This window comes from Saimiri boliviensis, chromosome 14 (genome assembly GCF_048565385.1).
Source record: "Saimiri boliviensis isolate mSaiBol1 chromosome 14, mSaiBol1.pri, whole genome shotgun sequence".
Lineage (NCBI taxonomy): Eukaryota > Metazoa > Chordata > Mammalia > Primates > Cebidae > Saimiri > Saimiri boliviensis.
In genome coordinates this window covers 16,681,015-16,698,842 of record NC_133462.1, presented here as the reverse complement: position 1 = coordinate 16,698,842, position 17,828 = coordinate 16,681,015, and the positions used below count along the sequence as shown (strand labels likewise).

The window sequence follows — 17,828 nt, the reverse complement described above, 5'->3', positions numbered from 1 at the left end:
AAGAATAATTTGACCAGGATATATTCACAAAAAGAAGAAAGCCATCAATACAAATGATCACTTTACAAATGTTTTAATACAGTGGAATAAAGTCACAAAGGATTATTCTTAATCTTAAAAAAATTAATCTAATTCATAATGCCACAATGGTGTCATGTTTTGTTTTGGAGTTTTTTGGGTTGTTGTTTTGGGATGCAGTCTCACTCTGTCACTCAGGCTGGAGAGCAGTGGTGTGGTCTCAGCTCACTGCAAACTCCACCTTCCGAGTTTGGGTGATTCTCCTGCCTCAGCCTCCCAAGTAACTGGGATTACAGGCACCCGCCACCACATCCAGCTAATTTTTGTAATTTTAGTAGAGATGGGTTTTTACATGTTGGCCAGGCTGTTCTCAAACTCTTGACCTCAGGTGATCTGTCCACCTCGGCCTCCCAAAGTGCTGGAATTACAGGTGTGAGCCACTGCACCCAGACTAATGGAATCATGTTTTATAGCTTGATTTAAAGGCTTAATTTTTTTTCAAAGTTTATCAACAACTCATGTACCAGCCCATCGCATAGGTGCTAATGATACATGCTGAACCAAAAAAAAAAAAAAAAAAAAAAATGCTCCAGACAAAACAATCCCCTGTATAATCTGAAGGGTGCCAATTTTGTATTGAGGACACTGTCAGCCATATCATACAAGTTGAATTATGTTGATGCTTTAATGGCATTCATTTCTCAATAGTCTATTTCAATTTTCATTTTGTATCCAATTCAGGGCTTAAATACACATGACTATAAATTTTCAGAGATGACAAAGTCTCTCCATAGATTACTTACCCACTACAAACTAAATCTTTACAATGGACTTATGGCAGCTACCAACTTACCCAAATGATCATCCTTAGTTTTACTAATGTAAGGACCTGTACTTAAATGTTTTCTGACAGTAAAATATGACAAACAAATAATCTACAAAGTATTCTTCCCTAAAACGTTTAATCTGGACCTAACAAGCCTGTGGACTTACATTCTGTTGTACAGAAAACACAACCAAGAACAAGGCTAAAGGACACTATAAAGAAAGAAATCTAAACACATAGCAGACAACATTTCTGGGCAACTCAAAATTCAATGTCATTTTTTTTTTTTAAAGGAGGAGAAATGTTCTAGACCAGTGGCTCTCTAACTCTGGTTGGTATCACAATCACCTGGATAAATAATATAAAAACACAGAGGCCCAGGCTTATAAGGTAGGGTTACACTTCTGTAGTTTTACTAAGTTCCACAGGTGATTCTGATACCCACTATAATTTGAGAGCATACATTCATATGGTTTCCAGGCTACAATACACTAAAGAGAGATAACCAGATGCAATGCAGAATCTGCAATGGATTCTCCTTAGAAAATGAATAGCAGGCCAGGCGCAGTGGCTTATGCCTGTAATCCCAGCACTTTGGGAGGCCAAGGCAGGTGGATCACAAGGTCAAGAGATCGAGACCATTCTGGTCAACATGGTGAAACCCCGTCTCTACTAAAAATACAAAAATTAGCTGGGCATGGTGGCGCATGCCTGTAGTCCCAGCTACTCGGGAGGCTGAGGCAGGAGAACTGCTTGAACCCAGGAGGTGGAGGTTGTGGTGAGCCGAGATCACGCCATTGCACTCCAGCCTGGGTAACAAGAGTGAAACTCCGTCTCAAAAAAAAAAAAAAAAAAGAATAGCTATAAAAGATAGTTTACAGGCCAATGAAGAAATCTAAAGAGAATATTACAGAATTATGAATCTTATCCTTAAGGGTAATTATGGTACTATGGCTATATGATATTGTCTTTATGTTTGGGTAATACACATGCTGATGTAATAAGGTTAAAGTGTGATGATGTCTAAAATTTATTCTCCATGGTACAACAAATATACAAAAAATAAACATTAACAATTTTGAATCTAAGTGGGGGTATATGGATGTATATTTTACTATCTTTCAAAATCTGCAACAATTGTCAACTAGGTTCACCATCTTTTATGGGCAGGATTTGTGGTATCCCAAAACAATCACACTAGTAACATCAGAAAACACTGGTCATAGATCACCATAACAGATATAACAATGAAAAAGTTTGAAATATTATAAAAACTACTAAAGTGTGACACAAAGACACAAGATGTGCACATGCTGTTTGGAAAATGGTGCTGATTGACTTATTCACTGCAGGGTTGCTGCAAACCTTCAATGTGTATAAAATGCAGTAACTACAATGAACAATTAAGCAAGGTATGCCTGAATCCAGTAAAACACTTCATGGGCAGTAAACTGTGAACATGGCAGTTACTCTACATTCCTCTTGTCAATCTTTCTCACCAAAATTATCTTCTCTGAACTCTAAGGCATTTAGTGTGGCTATAAAACATCCCACATTCTTAAACTCAAAAGATTTCTCAGCAGTATGAATACTCTGATGTTGAGCAAATCCCACGCCATGATGAAAGTTCTTCACACATTCTTTTATGTTCACAGGATTTCTCATTAATGTGAATTTTCTGGTGTTGAGTAAATTTTTCATACACAGTGGAGGCTTGTCCACACTCCTTATATTCACAAAACTTCTAACTATTACGAATTTTCTGATGTCGAGTAAGCTGACCATTTACAGTAAAGGCTTGCCCATGTTCTTTACATTCATAGGGTTTCATGCCAGTATGAATTCTGTGATGTGCAGAAACGACTGAACCAAGTCTAAAGGTCTTCCCACATCCTTTACATTCACATTCACAGGGTTGCTCACCAGTATGAAGTTTAACATGTTGAACAACGCTCAAGCTACAACTAAAGGTCTTTCCACATTCTTTACATTCATAGGGTTCATACTAGTATAAATTCTTTGATGTGCAGTAAAGACTGAGCAAAATCTAAGTTTTCTCACATTCCTTACATTCACAGGGTTTCTGAGCAATATGGATTCTTAGATGTAGAGTAAGTTCGTAATTACTACAAAAGCCCTTTTCACATTCCTTACATTCATAGGGTTTCTCATCAGTATGAATTTTAACATGTTGAACAAGATTTGAACTATGACTAAAGGCTTTCCCACGTTCTTCACATTGATATGCTTTCTTACCAGTATTAATTCTCTGATGTACTCTAAGGTTTCTACCACCAGTAAAGCATTTCCCACATTCTTGACATTCGTAAGGGTTCTCACCAGCATGAATTCCATAATGTCCAAGAAATTGATAATGATATCAAAAGGTCTTCCCACATTCCTTACATTCAAAGGTTTTCACCCTAGTATGAATTTTCTGATGTTCAGTAAGTTGGTACTGATATCTGAAGGTTGTTCCATAGTCCTTACATTCAAAGAGTTTCTCACTTGTATAAGTTTTTGATGCCAAGAAAGTTGCAGGTGAAGTCTAAAAGCCTTCCCACACTCCTTACATTCATAGAGTTTCTCATCAGTATGAATACTCTGAGGTTGAACAAGGGTTGAGCCCCAAGTGAAGGCCTTCCCACACTCCTTACATTTAAATGGCTTCTCACCAGAATGAATAATCTGATGTTGAGCAAGCTGTGTCAGAAAATTAAAGGTTTTTCCACATTCTTTACATTCAAAGGGTTTCTCACCAGTATGAATTCGGCAATGTTCAATAAGCTGGTAATGATATCTAAAGGTTTTCTGACATTCCTTACATACAAAGGGTTTCTCACTGGAATGAATTTTCTGATGCTGAATAAAGTTTGAACCACGGTTAAAGGCTTTCCCACACTCCTTACATTCATATGGTTTTACACCAGCATGAATACTCTGATGTTGAACAAGGTTCGAGACACGATTAAAGGACTTCCCGCATTCCTTACATTTAAATGGCTTCCTACCTGAGTGAATTTTCTTATGGCGATTAAGCTGGATGGGAAGACTGAAGGCCTTGCCACAGTCCTTACATTCAAAGGGTTTCTCACCAGTATGCAATTTCTGATGTCGAATAAGGTGCATATGAAGTCGAAAGGCTTTCCCACATTTCTTACACTCGAAGGGTTTCTTTCCGGTATGAATACTTCGATGCTGATTAAGATTTGAACCACGACGAAAAAATTTCCCACATTCCTTACATTCAAAGGGTTTCTCGCCTGCATGAGTTTTCAGATGCTGAGAAAGCTGTAGGTGAAGTCTAAAAGCCTTCCCACACTCCTTACATTTATAGGGCTTCACACCAGTGTGAATACTCTGATGTTGAACAAGGTTTGAGCCACGATTGAAGGCCTTCCCACAGTCTTTACATTCAAATGGTTTCTCACCAGTATGAATGTTCTTATGTCGAGCAAGCTGTGTCAGAAGACTAAAGGCCTTTCCACATTCTTTACATTCAAAGGGCTTCCCACCAGTATGAATTTGGCAATGTTGAATAAGTTGGTAATGATATCTAAAGGCCATCTTACATTCCCTACATACAAAGGGTTTCTCATTGGAATGAATTTTTTGATGCTGAATAAGATTTGCACCACGAGTAAAACCTTTCCCACACTCCTTACATTCATATGGTTTTACACCAGCATGAATACTCTGATGTTGGATAAGGTTTGAGCTACGGTTGAAGGACTTCCCACATTCATTACATTTAAATAGTTTTTCACCTGTGTGAATGTTCTGATGGCGATTTAGCTGGTTGAGAAGACTAAAGGCCTTTCCACATTCTCTACATTCAAAGGGCTTCTCACCTGTATGAATCTTCTGATGTCGAACAAGCTTTGTCAGAAGAGTAAAGGCCTTCCTGCATTCTTTACATTCAAAGGGTTTCTCACCAGTATGAATTTGGCAATGTTCAATAAGTTGGTACTGATATCGAAAGGCCATCTCACATTCCCTACATACAAAGGGTTTCTCATTGGAATGAATTTTCTGATGCTGAATAAGATTTGAACCACGATTAAAGGCTTTCCCACACTCCTTACACTGATAAGGTTTTACACCAGCATGAATACTTTCATGCTGAGTAAGGTTTGAGCTACGATTAAAGGACTTCCCACATTCCTTACATTCAAACAGTTTCTCACCTGTGTGAATGTTCTTATGGCGATTAAGCTGGATGGAAAGATTAAAGTCTTTTCCACATTCCTTACATTCAAAAGGTTTCCCACCAGTATGAGATTTCTGATGTCGAGTAAGTTGTATGTGAAGTTGAAAGGCTTTCCCACATTCTTTACATTTATAGAGTTTCTCTCCAGTATGAATACTTTGATGCTGAATAAGATGTGAACCACAACTAAAGTATTTCCCACATTCCTTACATTCATATGGTTTATGTGTATTGTGAATAAGAGAAGCATGAGGATAAGTCGGCATTTCTTCATAGTTGATCATCTTCTGATTGATATTGATATATCCTTCTTGATGTCCCTGTAGTCCCTCAAATCTACTTCTATATTCTAAGACATTTCTAAAATAAAAGGCCTCAAGGCCAAGTGTTTTACTTATTTGCTTTATAACCTGTTTTGGTAAATTTATTTCAGAAATATCATTTTCTGGAGATATTTTCTCAGGTCCACATTTTGACTCCAAATCTGAAAGAAATGAAGAAGACAAACAGAGTTTATTTTCCTATAACACACATGCATACAAAATCCATTAAACAAAAGGTCTAAGTATAAAATATAATACTTTCATGGACCTGAAAAAGTAAAAGAGTGCCAGTAATGAAGAAAGTTTAGGTAAGATGGTGATGTGCATAAGGGAAAGGTTTATTTTGTGAAATTTAGGTGTGAATCAAAACCATTTGGTAAGCTTATTACAAATATTGATATTCAAGCAACTCAGATGTACAGAATCAGAATTTTTAACTAGAGAAGCTGTTTTTTTTTTTTTTTGAGAGGGCGTTTCACTCTTGTCACCCAGGCTGTGGTGCAATGGCATGATCCCAGCTCACTGCAACCTTCACCTCCCAGGTTAAAGTGATTCTCCTGCCTAAGCCTCCTGAGTAGCTGGGATTATAGGCATCTGCCACCATGCCCGGCTAATTTTTGTATTTTTTAGAAAAGATGGGCTTTCACCATGTTGGCCAGGCTGGTCAGGAACTCCTGACATCAGGTGACCCACCTGCCCTGGCCTCTCAAAGTGTTGGGATTACAAGCGTGAGCCACTGCACCCGGACTGTATTTTTTTTTTTAAGAGACAGGGTTTCTCTCTGTTATACAAGCTATAGTGCAGTGGCATGATCATAGCTCACTGCAGCCTCAAACTCCCAGAATCAAGCAATCCTCCTGCCAACAGAAAATAGACAAAGAAAATGTGATATATACACAATGGCATAGACATTAAAAAATGAAATCATGTCTTTGCAGCAACATGGAGGCAAACTGGAGGTCAGAAAAACAAGTATCACATGTTCTCATTCATATCTGGGGGCTAAAAAAAGATGATCTCACAGAGGTAGAGAACAGAATGATAGAAACCAGAGGCTGGGAAGGGTGTGTGGGTGAGGGGTAAGGAACGAAGCGGGGTTGGTTAATGTTACAAATACACAGTTAAATAGAAGGAATCACTTCTAATGTTCATTAACAGAGTGGAGTGACTCTAATTAACAACTATGTATTGTATATTTTAAAATAGCTAGAAAACTTGAAATGTTCCTATCATATAGAAATGATAAATATTCCTCTGGTAGATTGGATAGATATCTCAAATACCATGACAGTTGATCATTACACCTTCTATGCATATAACGAAATATAACATGTATCCCATAAATATGTACAAATATTGGGTATTAATTAAAAATAAATAAATAACTCTTGGAGAACTTCCCACATTCCTCATAATGACAGTCAAAACCCTATATGATATGGACCCTGGCCTGACTCTCAGACCTCTTCCCACTGTTCCATCACTTACTTCATCTTTGTGTTTCCTGCTCACTCTGACTAGAGAACTGAACCCTTACTTCACATCTCTATGCAAGCATGCCCACTTCAACACAAGTACCCTAAGCAGCCAAGTGCTGTCATCTCACTCCATCACTCCTATTGCCTTGTCTCTATAGCACAATTCTCTATTCCTTATTTATTCATTTGCTTACTTGTTTGATGCATGTCTCACCAACTACTGGTAAAGTCCATGACAGCAGTGACTTTCTCAGTCTTGTTCATTACCTATACATTACTGTATTGACAAAGCCAAGCACAGTGCCTTCTAGGAATGGGCACTCCATACATACTTACTGAATATTAATATATTTCTTAGTGAAAACACATAGAAATCTAAATGCAAAAGTAGAGTTGGAAGGTAGCTGGATCCAAAATATGTGTTAAAAGTTTATACTAGGGGTCAAGTGAGTTTACACTGGGGGCCAGGAGTATTGGGCTTATGCCTGGAATCCCAGCTAGTTGGGAGGCTGAAGCAGGAAGACTGCTTAAGGCTAAGAGTTCAAGACCAGCCAGGGCAACATAACAAGATGCTGTCTCTTAAAATATAATTCTAAAAACTGTTTAAAGTTTATGCTGGGAAAGAAAGAGGAAACTCACTACATGAAAAGAGGAAGGAAATAACAGAAATTAGGTGATCAGTGAATGATGACGTTCCTTAGGGACAGCTCCTACAATGATCTTAATTCCCTTCCCAGGTCTTGACCATTTTTATCCAACAGGCCTTGGGTCTTAAGTTTTCCAAACTACATCTCACAAGTGTGACTCCTCTCTGACCACATGGGCTGACTGGGACAATGATGGCCTCCCCCTGCCTGCTTTTCTCACTTACCTGTATACCATCTGCTTGTTTCTTTCCTTACAACCATCCAGGGCTCTTTCTCTTGCTCTAGTAACGTAATCACATCTGGTTTAGAAACGGAACTTCCTGCTTAAAAGAAAAGAAATGATACATGTAGAATTTTCTTAGTATAAAAATTTTTTTAAACTTTGAGACCTGGTTAAACTTATAATAAATTACAAGTCAAAACAATATTGAGAAGAGGCTCCAGATAAGAGCGAGAGGATTAAGAGATCAACTATGTTTTTTTTTTTTTTTTAAAAAGAACTTTCTTTCATTTAAACTCATAATAGAATCTTATCCCTCAAGAGGAGGTATAATTTAGTAGTTGAAAGCAGGAACCTTCAAGCCTGATTGCCTAGTTCAAATCCTGACTCTGCCACCCACTAACACTTTGACATTAAGCGAGTCACTTGAACTCTCTGTTCTTCAGTTTTCCCTACTGTAAAACAGGGATGATAATAATACCTGTTTTATAGGATTGATTCTAATATTAAATAAGATAATATAAGTAAATACTTCTAACATTGCCTGATATGAAGTAGCACAAAGTTAACAATTATTGTGTTTATTGTTGTTATTTATTTTGTATCCTTAGACATTTACAGCTCATTTTTAGAATATTCACTCAACAGAAAAACATACACTTCATGACCTGAAACTTTCAACTACAAAACAAGTAATGGAATGTTTGTTGAAGGCAATGGAATGCATTCACTTTAATGCTAAATTATTTCTGTCAACCCAGTCAGTATATGTAAATCATTGAGGCTTTTTTTTTTTCAGACAGTGTCTTGCTCTGTTGCCCAGCCTGAAATATGTGGCATGACCATGGCTCTCTGCAGCACTGACCTCCCAGGCTCAAGCAATCATAGAGGCTCTTTTGATAGAAAAACCCAAGACACTCTTCTGCTTACAGGTGGGTCAGAAAAACAAAAACCAACAAACAAACAGAGAAAATCTACAGTAATTCTGAGATCAAACATAATATGTTTGATGTTATGGTTCTTGAACAATACCATTCAATGAATATACAATATTTCAAATTCAGTCCCAGTCATGAAGAGAGAGAGGCAATTACAGAAAGGACCAGCGTAATGGAGAAGGCCACTGTGGAGTAGGCAGGTTGTAGGGGCTCCAGGGAGATGCCTGTTTTCAACCCAACAAATCTCAAATCACTCCTTTGGGAACAAGAAGAAGAAATTCAGCTACCTCTTAAAAGATAGCCCTGAAATTCACAGCGAAAAAAAGCTGATATTCCAGAGAACAGATGCTAAATTAACTGGGACAGAGGACCTCACCCAGTGAGATCAGGTGGCTGTAGTTCTCCAGCATCACATCCCTGTACAAGGTCCTCTGAGCAGGCTGCAGGCACTCCCACTCCTCCTGAGAGAAGTCGATGGCCACATCCCTGAATGTCACTGATCCCTGAAACCACAAACACATGTATTGTGGTAAAATTGAAGAAAGTTGTTTCCAGATGAAAGGAGAGGAAATGAAGGACTAAACTTCAATAAAGGAGCAATATGAAAATTCTCAGTGCCTACACATTCTTCAAGAATCCTCCTGCTGGCCTGGCATGGTGGCTCATGCCTGTAATGCCAGTACTTTGGGAGACCAAGATGGAAGGACCACTTGAGCCCAGGAGTATAAGAACAGCCTGGGCAGCATAATGAGACACATTCCCTGTAAAAAAAGAAAGAAGAAGAAGAAGAAGAAGTAACTGGTGTGGTGGCATGTGCCTGTAGTCCCAGCTACTTGGGAAGCTGAGGTGGGAGTATCGTTTGAGCCTGGGGCTTCAACACTGCAGCGAAGTGTGACGACACTACTGCACTCCGGTCTGGGTTAGAGTGAGGCCTTGTCTCAAAAAAAAAAAAAAAAAAAGGTAGGTTGCATAAAATTGAGGAATGCCTTTAATCCTCAAGCTCATTACAGTATCAGATGATAAAACTATTTTTCTTGTCTTGACAAATGATTTTTATAAGCTGCATAAAATTCAATAATAACTGACATATTAGATTTAATCATTTTTTTCTATTTGTATATTTAAGATGGTCAGTCTCTAAGGTTTCTCCCAATTCAGAGAATTTGTAATCACCAATGACTTGTGCCCTGAATAATCATCTCCCTGTTACTGCCCACTGTCCTCACTGATCACTTTCCTAAAAGGCTCATAAAGCAGATCACCTTGTCACACTTGCAGACTGAGGCCACTCACTGTGGAATTCTACCTTAGCTACCTGGAAAGCTCCAGTCGGTGGAGAAGTTTCAAGGTGTTCCCAAGTGTGGTTAAATGCAACAATCATCTGTAACTTATCAAACCCACAAGACCATGTTTTCCTGTGGGGACCGACTTATCCAAAGTTCCAACATTCTTCCTGACCAAGGACTGAACTCAGAGCACAGACTGAATAACCTGTTCCAAGAAAACATCAAAGCCAGGAGGAAAACAGAGGAACAAATAGGAAGAGCACTGACCTTTATTTTTGATCTCAACCTTCACTGTAATGGGACAAACTGGGGTGTAAAATAGTGGATCCTTAGGTAAGAAATTTCAGGTTAGATAATAACAGTCACCTAACCTGAAAATCGCCATACTTCAAGAAGAGAGAAATACCAACTTACATGGACCATGTTTTCAGAATTACAAAATTGTTTAATCTTCCTTGGGCTTCTCCCCTGGAAAACAACAACAAAGGCTGTAAGTCAGGCTCTGTCTCAATGCTCCCATAGCACTGAAGCAAATAACTATTTTATCCTTCATTCCTATTTCTCAACTACCCCTGCTAACACACACACTTCCAACCCTCTCCCATCACTCCCCTTTTCCCTGAACACACCCTGTCACAAATAAACTGGCAGTGAACAGGTGGAGTGTGGATGAAACCAAGCTCTCGCCTAAATTCCAGGGTACCTGTGGCACAAGTATGAATGCACAGCACAGGCATTTCTGTCTTGAAGTTGCTCAAAAGACACTCCAGCAGGAAGGCTTCCAACCCGTCCTCCACTCTTAGGATACCTACCTTGGCCTAGGACTGGGCCTCTGATCCTGCTGTAAGCAATCCTCCTGCCCTAGTCCCACCTTTCAGAGCTGAGAAGGGATCACATCATCCAAACCAGAACCTTTTTGTGAAGTCAGGATTGGGTGCAGTGGGGCAAGGCATGATAGCTGGAAAGGATATAGCAGGAATTTCATGACCAGTGGTCAGCATTCTGAGTTCAGCAAAAGCCAGCTGGTTAAGTACAGTTCAGAGCATCCATGTAATAGAATATGAAGTAATCATTAAATGTTCACAAGACATACGACTAACAGAAAAATCAGTTTACAAAATAGGATAGACAATATAATTACATTTGTAAAATATATGCATATATAAAAGAAAAAAGTAAAATACATGCATATAAAAATATTTTTAAAAAGACTAATAGACATCAATACAAAAAAAATTTAGACAAGTGTATGCATGCTAACAGTATTAATCTCTGTATCGTAGCCCTAATTTTCTTCTTTTTGCTTAAAAGTACTTCATAAGTGTGACTATGCACAGGCATTAACTTGGAATATATAATTATATTCACATGTATAGATACATACACATATATGTATCTATATACATAACACTCTATCACTTGAGTCTAGTATGATTTGCTTAGTGATTTCCATAAACACTTTATATAAGATTATTTACAGTGTCATTCCAGGTATCACAATCTTTCGATTCTAGACTAAGGTTTCTCTCACCCTAGGCACTACTGACATATTGTGCTGAATAATTCTTTGTTGGGGCTGTAAGGACAGCTATCCTGTGCATGGTACAATGTTCAGCAACATCCTGACCTCTGTCTACTGGATCTAAGTAGCACCCTCCCCCACAGTATGACAACCAAAGTTTCTAAACATCACCCCAGCTGAGAACCAATGTTCTTTCTAGACCAATGGATCCAAACCTCATGGGTCACATACTCTTTCAATAGTCTTATGAAATGACATATTATTTCTTCCTCTAAAACCCACATTTATTAATTTCTATAATGCTTCAATATTTTATTTCAAGAGCCTGTGGTCCCCAAGATAATAAGTGGAGTTACAGGAACTCAGGTTAAGAATTTCAGTCCTACATTCTTTACAGAAATAGAAAAAAAAAAAAAAATGCTGAAATTTGTATAGAACAACAAAGAACCCCAAACAGCCAAAACAATCTGGAGCAAAAAGAACAAAGTTGGAGACACCAAATAAACTACCTAACTTCAATATACACTACAAAGCTATAGTAACCAAAACAGCATGGTACTGACACACAGACCAACGGAACAGAATAGAGAGCCCCAGAATAAATCCATACATTTATAACCAACTGATTTTTGAGACAGGTGCCAAGAACATACAATAAGGAAAAGACAGTCTCTTTGATACATACCGTTGTGAAAACTAGTCACACACAGAAGAATGAAATTAGACCCTTATCTCAAACCATTATACAAAAATCAACTCTAAATGGATTAAAGACTCAAATGTAAGAACCCAAACTATGAAACAAATAGACAAAAATGCATGGGAAAAGCTCTATGGCATTGATCTGGGTAATGATTTTTCTTTTTGGAAAAGATATCAAAAACACAGGCAACAAAAGCAAACATAGACAAATGAAATTACATCAAGCTAAAAAAGCTTCTGCACAGCAAAGTGAAGAGATAATCTACAGAATGAGAGAAAATACTTACAACCATGTATCTGATATGGGGTTAATATCCAAAATATGTGAGGAACTCAAAACAACTGAACAGCAAGGAAACAACCCAATTTAAAAATGGGCAAAGGACCTGATAAACACATCACAAAAGAAGACATATAAATGGCAAACAGAAGACATATAAATGGCAAACAGTATATGAAAAAATGCTCAACTTCACTAATCATCAGGGAAATGAAACTAAACCTACAATAAGATATCACCTCATATGTGTAGGGGTGGCTATTGGAAAGACAAAAGTTAAGAAGCATTTGTAACCGGGCGCGGTGGCTCACGCCTGTAATCCCAGCACTTTGGGAGGCCGAGGCGGGTGGATCACAAGGTCAAGAGATCAAGACTATCCTGGTCAACATGGTGAAACCCCGTCTCTACTAAAAATACAAAAATTAGCTGGGCGTGATGGCGCACGCCTGTAGTCCCAGCTACTCAGGAGGCTGAGGCAGGAGAATTGCTTGAGCCCAGGAGATGGAGGTTGCGGTGAGCTGAGATCCCGCCATTGCACTCCAGCCTGGGTAACAAGAGCGAAACTCCGTCTCAAAAAAAAAAAAAAAAAAAAAAGCGTTTGTGAGAATGTAGAGAAAAGGGAATGCTTGTACACTGTAAGTGAGAATGTAAAGTGACACAGACATTATGGAAAACAGTATGGAGGTTCTTCAAAAAATTAAAAATATAACTACCATATGATTCAGTGATCTCACTACTGAATATATATCCAAAGGAAATGAAATCCATGTCAAAGTGACATCTGCACACCCATGTTTATTGCAGCACTATTCACAATAGCCAAGATATGGAATCAATCTAAGTGTCTATCAATGAATGACTGGATAAAGAAAATGTGGTATATATGCAGGCATATATACACAATGGAACAGTATTTAGCCATAAAAAGGGAAATTCTCTCATTCGCAACAACACAGATGAACATGGAGAACATCATATTAAGTGAAGTAAGCCAGGCACAGAAAGACACATGATCTTACTCATCAGTGGAATCTAAAGAATGTTTATATAGGCCTGGGGCAGTGGCTCACACCTGTAATCCCAGCACTTTCCAAGGGCAGATCACCTGAGTTCCGGAGTTCGAGACCACCCTGGCCAACATGGCAATAACTTTCTAACTCCTGAAAGCCTCACAGAGGAATGGAAATCACCCAACCATCTCCATTCTTCCCTGCTTTGAAAAGGAGGCCTGTAAAGACAGATACCTGGTGTGTGATTCCATAGACTAATCTTACCAAAGCAGAGTCTAAAATAAAGCTTTAATGTAAACATCTGGGGGTCTATTTTTATACCAGCTTAGAAGAAGAGAGCGCACGAGAAAGTGTGAACGATTTGCCAAATGGTTCGGTAAATATTAAGTGGAAAGTTGGGGGGGACTCGCTGGGAGGTGACAAGATGGGAGGGAGCAAGAATCAATGTGCATATTCTCCTGAAATTCACTGGAACTTCTATATTCTAAAATAAAAAACACATATCTTAAATACAAAGCCCAAACTCACTGTTAACTTTTAAGTGTGAAACAATAACGCTATCATCCTCCTTCCGGTACTTCTTTTGGATAATTGCACGACTGGGAAAGGATATGGCAAGCGTGAGGCTCCAGGCTTTTCTTGGAGAGCAGATTAAGTTTGAAAGCACCCTCCAGGGCCACAACTTCCCTCACTTCTTACGAAATGAGAAGGAAATAAAAGGAGGAGGAATCGGTCCGAGTTCAAAGCTGGTTCCTGGGGACAGAGCTCTGAGGGACGCTGGGTACTCAACATGTAGCTGCCCTTCTGGGGGACCCTCGAGGCACTTTCAGCTCTCAGATTCCCACCCCGAACACCGATCTGCGCCTTCTTGTGGAAAGCTTCATTCTCGGCTCAATATCTGACCTCCCTGCTGGGGCCATTCCTCTGCTGCAGCCTCCGCAGCTGTGAAGGGGAAAAACGGAGGAAGCAGCAGCAGCCTAGAACCACCAGCACAGTGACACTCACACAGCCCCAGCAAAACGCGCTGCGTCCACACGACCTTCCGGTCCTGTGCACAGGGCCTCCTGCACACACACAGTCCCCTCCGTCACTCATGATCGCACAAACTTCCCTCCTCTGCTTCCCGCGCACACGCGCGCCTGGGGATCCGGCAGATCGGGTCTACGCCCCAGGTTCCCCCTCTGAGGCCCTCCCTCTCACCCACCCATACTGCCGGGTCTGTCAGGATCGAGTCCCAGTCCGCGGAGACCTCCCGCAGCCACCGATTTCTTCCTAGGACAGGAAGACCTTACCCCACTGCGCCGTCTACCCCTGGTGACCGGAAGTGGAACCGTTAATTCCGGTGCGGTGGCCCCTGGGAAATACAGTCCTGAGCAGAAAGAGCCTCAGAAGCCTTGAACGCTGGTCTATTTAGGTGGATCGCACCATACGTCTAGGGCTCCTAAAAGAGCCAAGCCTAATGTATTTGTGGGAGTTCCAGACCGTGGGGTGCACAGGTTGCTGCTACGGGCGAGGATCCCCATCTGTGAGGAGAGTTGCTCTTCTTGGTGCGTCAGTGTAAATTACCTTTTCTCTCCCTGGAGTAGAATGCAAATGAGCAGAACTTTTAAAGAGGAATTCAAAGTTAAATTTTGTCAAGATGTAGCTGCTTTGACTCAGATGCCAACATAGGCTTCCACCTTGTACTATTTGAAGGGGACTTAGGATAAATTTGAAAAGCTTGAACTAAGGAAATGATTTTATTCTAGAAGAGGAAGTGTGGTTTAATTGAGAGATTTCAGAATCAAATGGATTCTTGAAGACAATGTTCTTGCTATCTAGACAGAAAAAAATGTGATTCAGGACGGCATGGAAAGGGATAAAAGTACACAGAAAATTACTTGCCTTATCTTGAAGGATGAATAATTAACACATTTTCTTAAAATTGTCTTGTTTGGCCGGGCGCGGTGGCTCAAGCCTGTAATCCCAGCACTTTGGGAGGCCGAGGCGGGTGGATCACGAGGTCAAGAGATCGAGACCATCCTGGTCAACATGGTGAAACCCCGTCTCTACTAAAAATACAAAAATTAGCTGGGCATGGTGGCGCGTGCCTGTAGTCCCAGCTACTAGGGAGGCTGAGGCAGGAGAATTGCTTGAACCCAGGAGGCAGAGGTTGCGGTGAGCCGAGATCGCGCCATTGCACTCCAGCCTGGGTAAATAGCGAAACCCCGTCTCAAAAAAAAAAAAAAAAAAAAAAAAAAATTGTCTTGTTTGTTGTAGGAAGAGCCCGATTTCATTGTGGTAATCTAGCAATATTGAACTTTCAAAATCGTTTTCGTACTTTGCTATGCTACATAAGGAGGAAACATGGAATAATAAAGAGCAAAATGTCTTTTCATTCCCAACTGTGACAGAAAACAGCAAGATAATAATCTTAACTGTATCAATGATCACATTAAATGTAACTGGTTTAAACACCTTAACTTAAAAAGATTGTCAGGTTGGATTTTTTTTTTTTTAAGTCAGACCCAAATACATGCTGCAACATATCAACCTGCTTGATCTCATTTACACTTGTGAAACACTCTTTGCAAAGACAATAAAATTCATCTTATGTGCACAGGGGACACTTAGCAGCATAGACCATATTCTGGCTCAATACCCAAGTCATACAAAGTATGTTCTTTGAGAAAAATGGAATTAAATTAGAAATTAATAACAGCTCACTATATAATATACTGTCCAAAGTAGTAAAAATTTGAAAATGTATGAATACTAGGATAATTGAAATTATATAAAGGAGTAGAATGCCTAGTAAAAAAGAAAAAGAAATTATATAATATTTGAACATTTTATTTATGGATCATAAGGAATAATTCTTGAAAAATAATGACCAAACTCTTTGCAAAGTTGCTATACAAGAATGTGAACACACTTCAAGAGAACTGCAAGGCCGGGCGCGGTGGCTCAAGCCTGTAATCCCAGCACTTTGGGAGGCCGAGGCAGGTGGATCACGAGGTCGAAAGATCGAGACCATCCTGGTCAACATGGTGAAACTCCGTCTCTACTAAAAATACAAAAAAAAAAACTAGCTGGGCGTGGTGGTGCATGCCTGTAATCCCAGCTACTTAGGAGGCTGAGGCAGGAGAATTGCCTGAGCCCAGGAGGCGGAGGTTGCGGTGAGCCGAGATCGCGCCATTGCACTCCAGCCTGGGTAACAAGAGCGAAACTCCGTCTCAAAAAAAAAAAAAAAAAAAAAAAGAGAACTGCAGATAAAGGCTGAAAGCATCTGTTGCTAGCAGACGTACTAATAAGAAATATTAAAGTTCTTTAGGATGAAAGGTAACACCAGATGGTAACTTGAATCCACACAAAGAAACAATGAGCAGTGATTAAAGTCATTACATAGGTAGATAAAAAATAATATATACTTTTACCCTTTTAATTTAACTGATTAAAGGTAACTGCGTAAAACCATACAATTATATTGTTTTGTTCATAATGTATAAAGTTGTCATTTGTGTTACATTTGTATTACTTTGACAGCACAAAAGGGGAGGAAGGGATCTATACTGTAGCAAACTTTCTATATACTATTGATATTATTTAATTTATCTTGATTAAAATTTTATTTGTAATTTTTTGTGGAGACAGAGTCTCACTATATTGCCCAGGCTGGTCTTGAACTCCTGGCCTCAGGCAATCCTCCCACCTTGGCCTCCCAGAGTGCTGGGATTACAGGTGTGAGCCACCAAGTCTGGTGACTGTCGATATTATATTAGTAACAATCTCAATTAGATTTTTAAAGCTAAGACGTATGTTAGGTTTTTTTAAAGCTGAAAACATGGGAAACAAAAGGATGGAAAAAGATTCAAATAGATACCATACAAATGGTGATCAGAAGAGAACAGGAAAGGTTAATATTTCCGTCAGACAAAATAGACTTTTAAAATGTTACTAGAGGAAAAGAGGAACATGTTTTCATGACAAAAGGGTGAGTTAATCAGAAAAATAAAACGACAATGAACGTATATGTTCCTAAAAACAGGAGACTACATACATGAAACAAAAACTGACAAAACTCAAGGGAGAAAATGACATTTCTTTTTTTTTTTTTTTTTTTTTTGAGACGGAGTTTCGCTCTCGTTACCCAGGCTGGAGTGCAATGGCGCGATCTCGGCTCACTGCAACCTCCGCCTCCTGGGCTCAAGCAATTCTCCTGCCTCAGCCTCCTGAGTAGCTGGGATTACAGGCACGCGCCACCATGCCCAGCTAGTTTTTTGTATTTTTAGTAGAGACGGGGTTTCATCATGTTGACCAGGATGGTCTCGATCTCTCGACCTCGTGATCCACCCGCCTCAGCCTCCCAAAGTGCTGGAATTACAGGCT

At 39.5% G+C, this 17,828-nt stretch overlaps 1 protein-coding gene across 11 annotated transcripts; it reads right to left on the bottom strand.

The window, feature by feature from the left end:
• Window positions 1-678: 678 nt before the first annotated feature.
• On the bottom strand, window positions 679-14,985 carry ZNF780B (zinc finger protein 780B). Of its 11 annotated transcripts, none has more exons than XM_074386348.1 (5): window positions 14,753-14,985; window positions 10,361-14,402; window positions 9,037-9,163; window positions 7,727-7,825; window positions 679-5,538 (listed from the first exon to the last, which is right to left on the bottom strand). In XM_074386348.1, exons 2-5 carry the CDS (start codon window positions 10,367-10,369, stop codon window positions 3,263-3,265), a joined length of 2,511 nt encoding a protein of 836 aa, XP_074242449.1. In that variant the 5' UTR covers window positions 10,370-14,402; window positions 14,753-14,985; the 3' UTR covers window positions 679-3,262. The 11 variants fall into 11 exon arrangements, with proteins under 11 accessions (XP_074242449.1, XP_010329297.1, XP_010329294.1 ...); XM_010330995.3 differs by having other exon boundaries at window positions 10,361-10,904; XM_010330992.3 differs by having other exon boundaries at window positions 10,361-10,904; window positions 14,665-14,753.
• Between the last annotated feature and the right edge of the window lie 2,843 nt (window positions 14,986-17,828).

Bases quoted from the DNA above. Each gene is read 5' to 3' on its own strand.
- ZNF780B (XM_074386348.1), bottom strand. The intron at 7,826-9,036 runs GTGAGGTCCTCT...TTTTCTTTTAAG, and splicing joins CAGCCACCTGATCTCACTGG to CAGGAAGTTCCGTTTCTAAA. The intron at 5,539-7,726 runs GTAAGTGAGAAA...CATTTCTTTCAG, and splicing joins AACAAGCAGATGGTATACAG to ATTTGGAGTCAAAATGTGGA.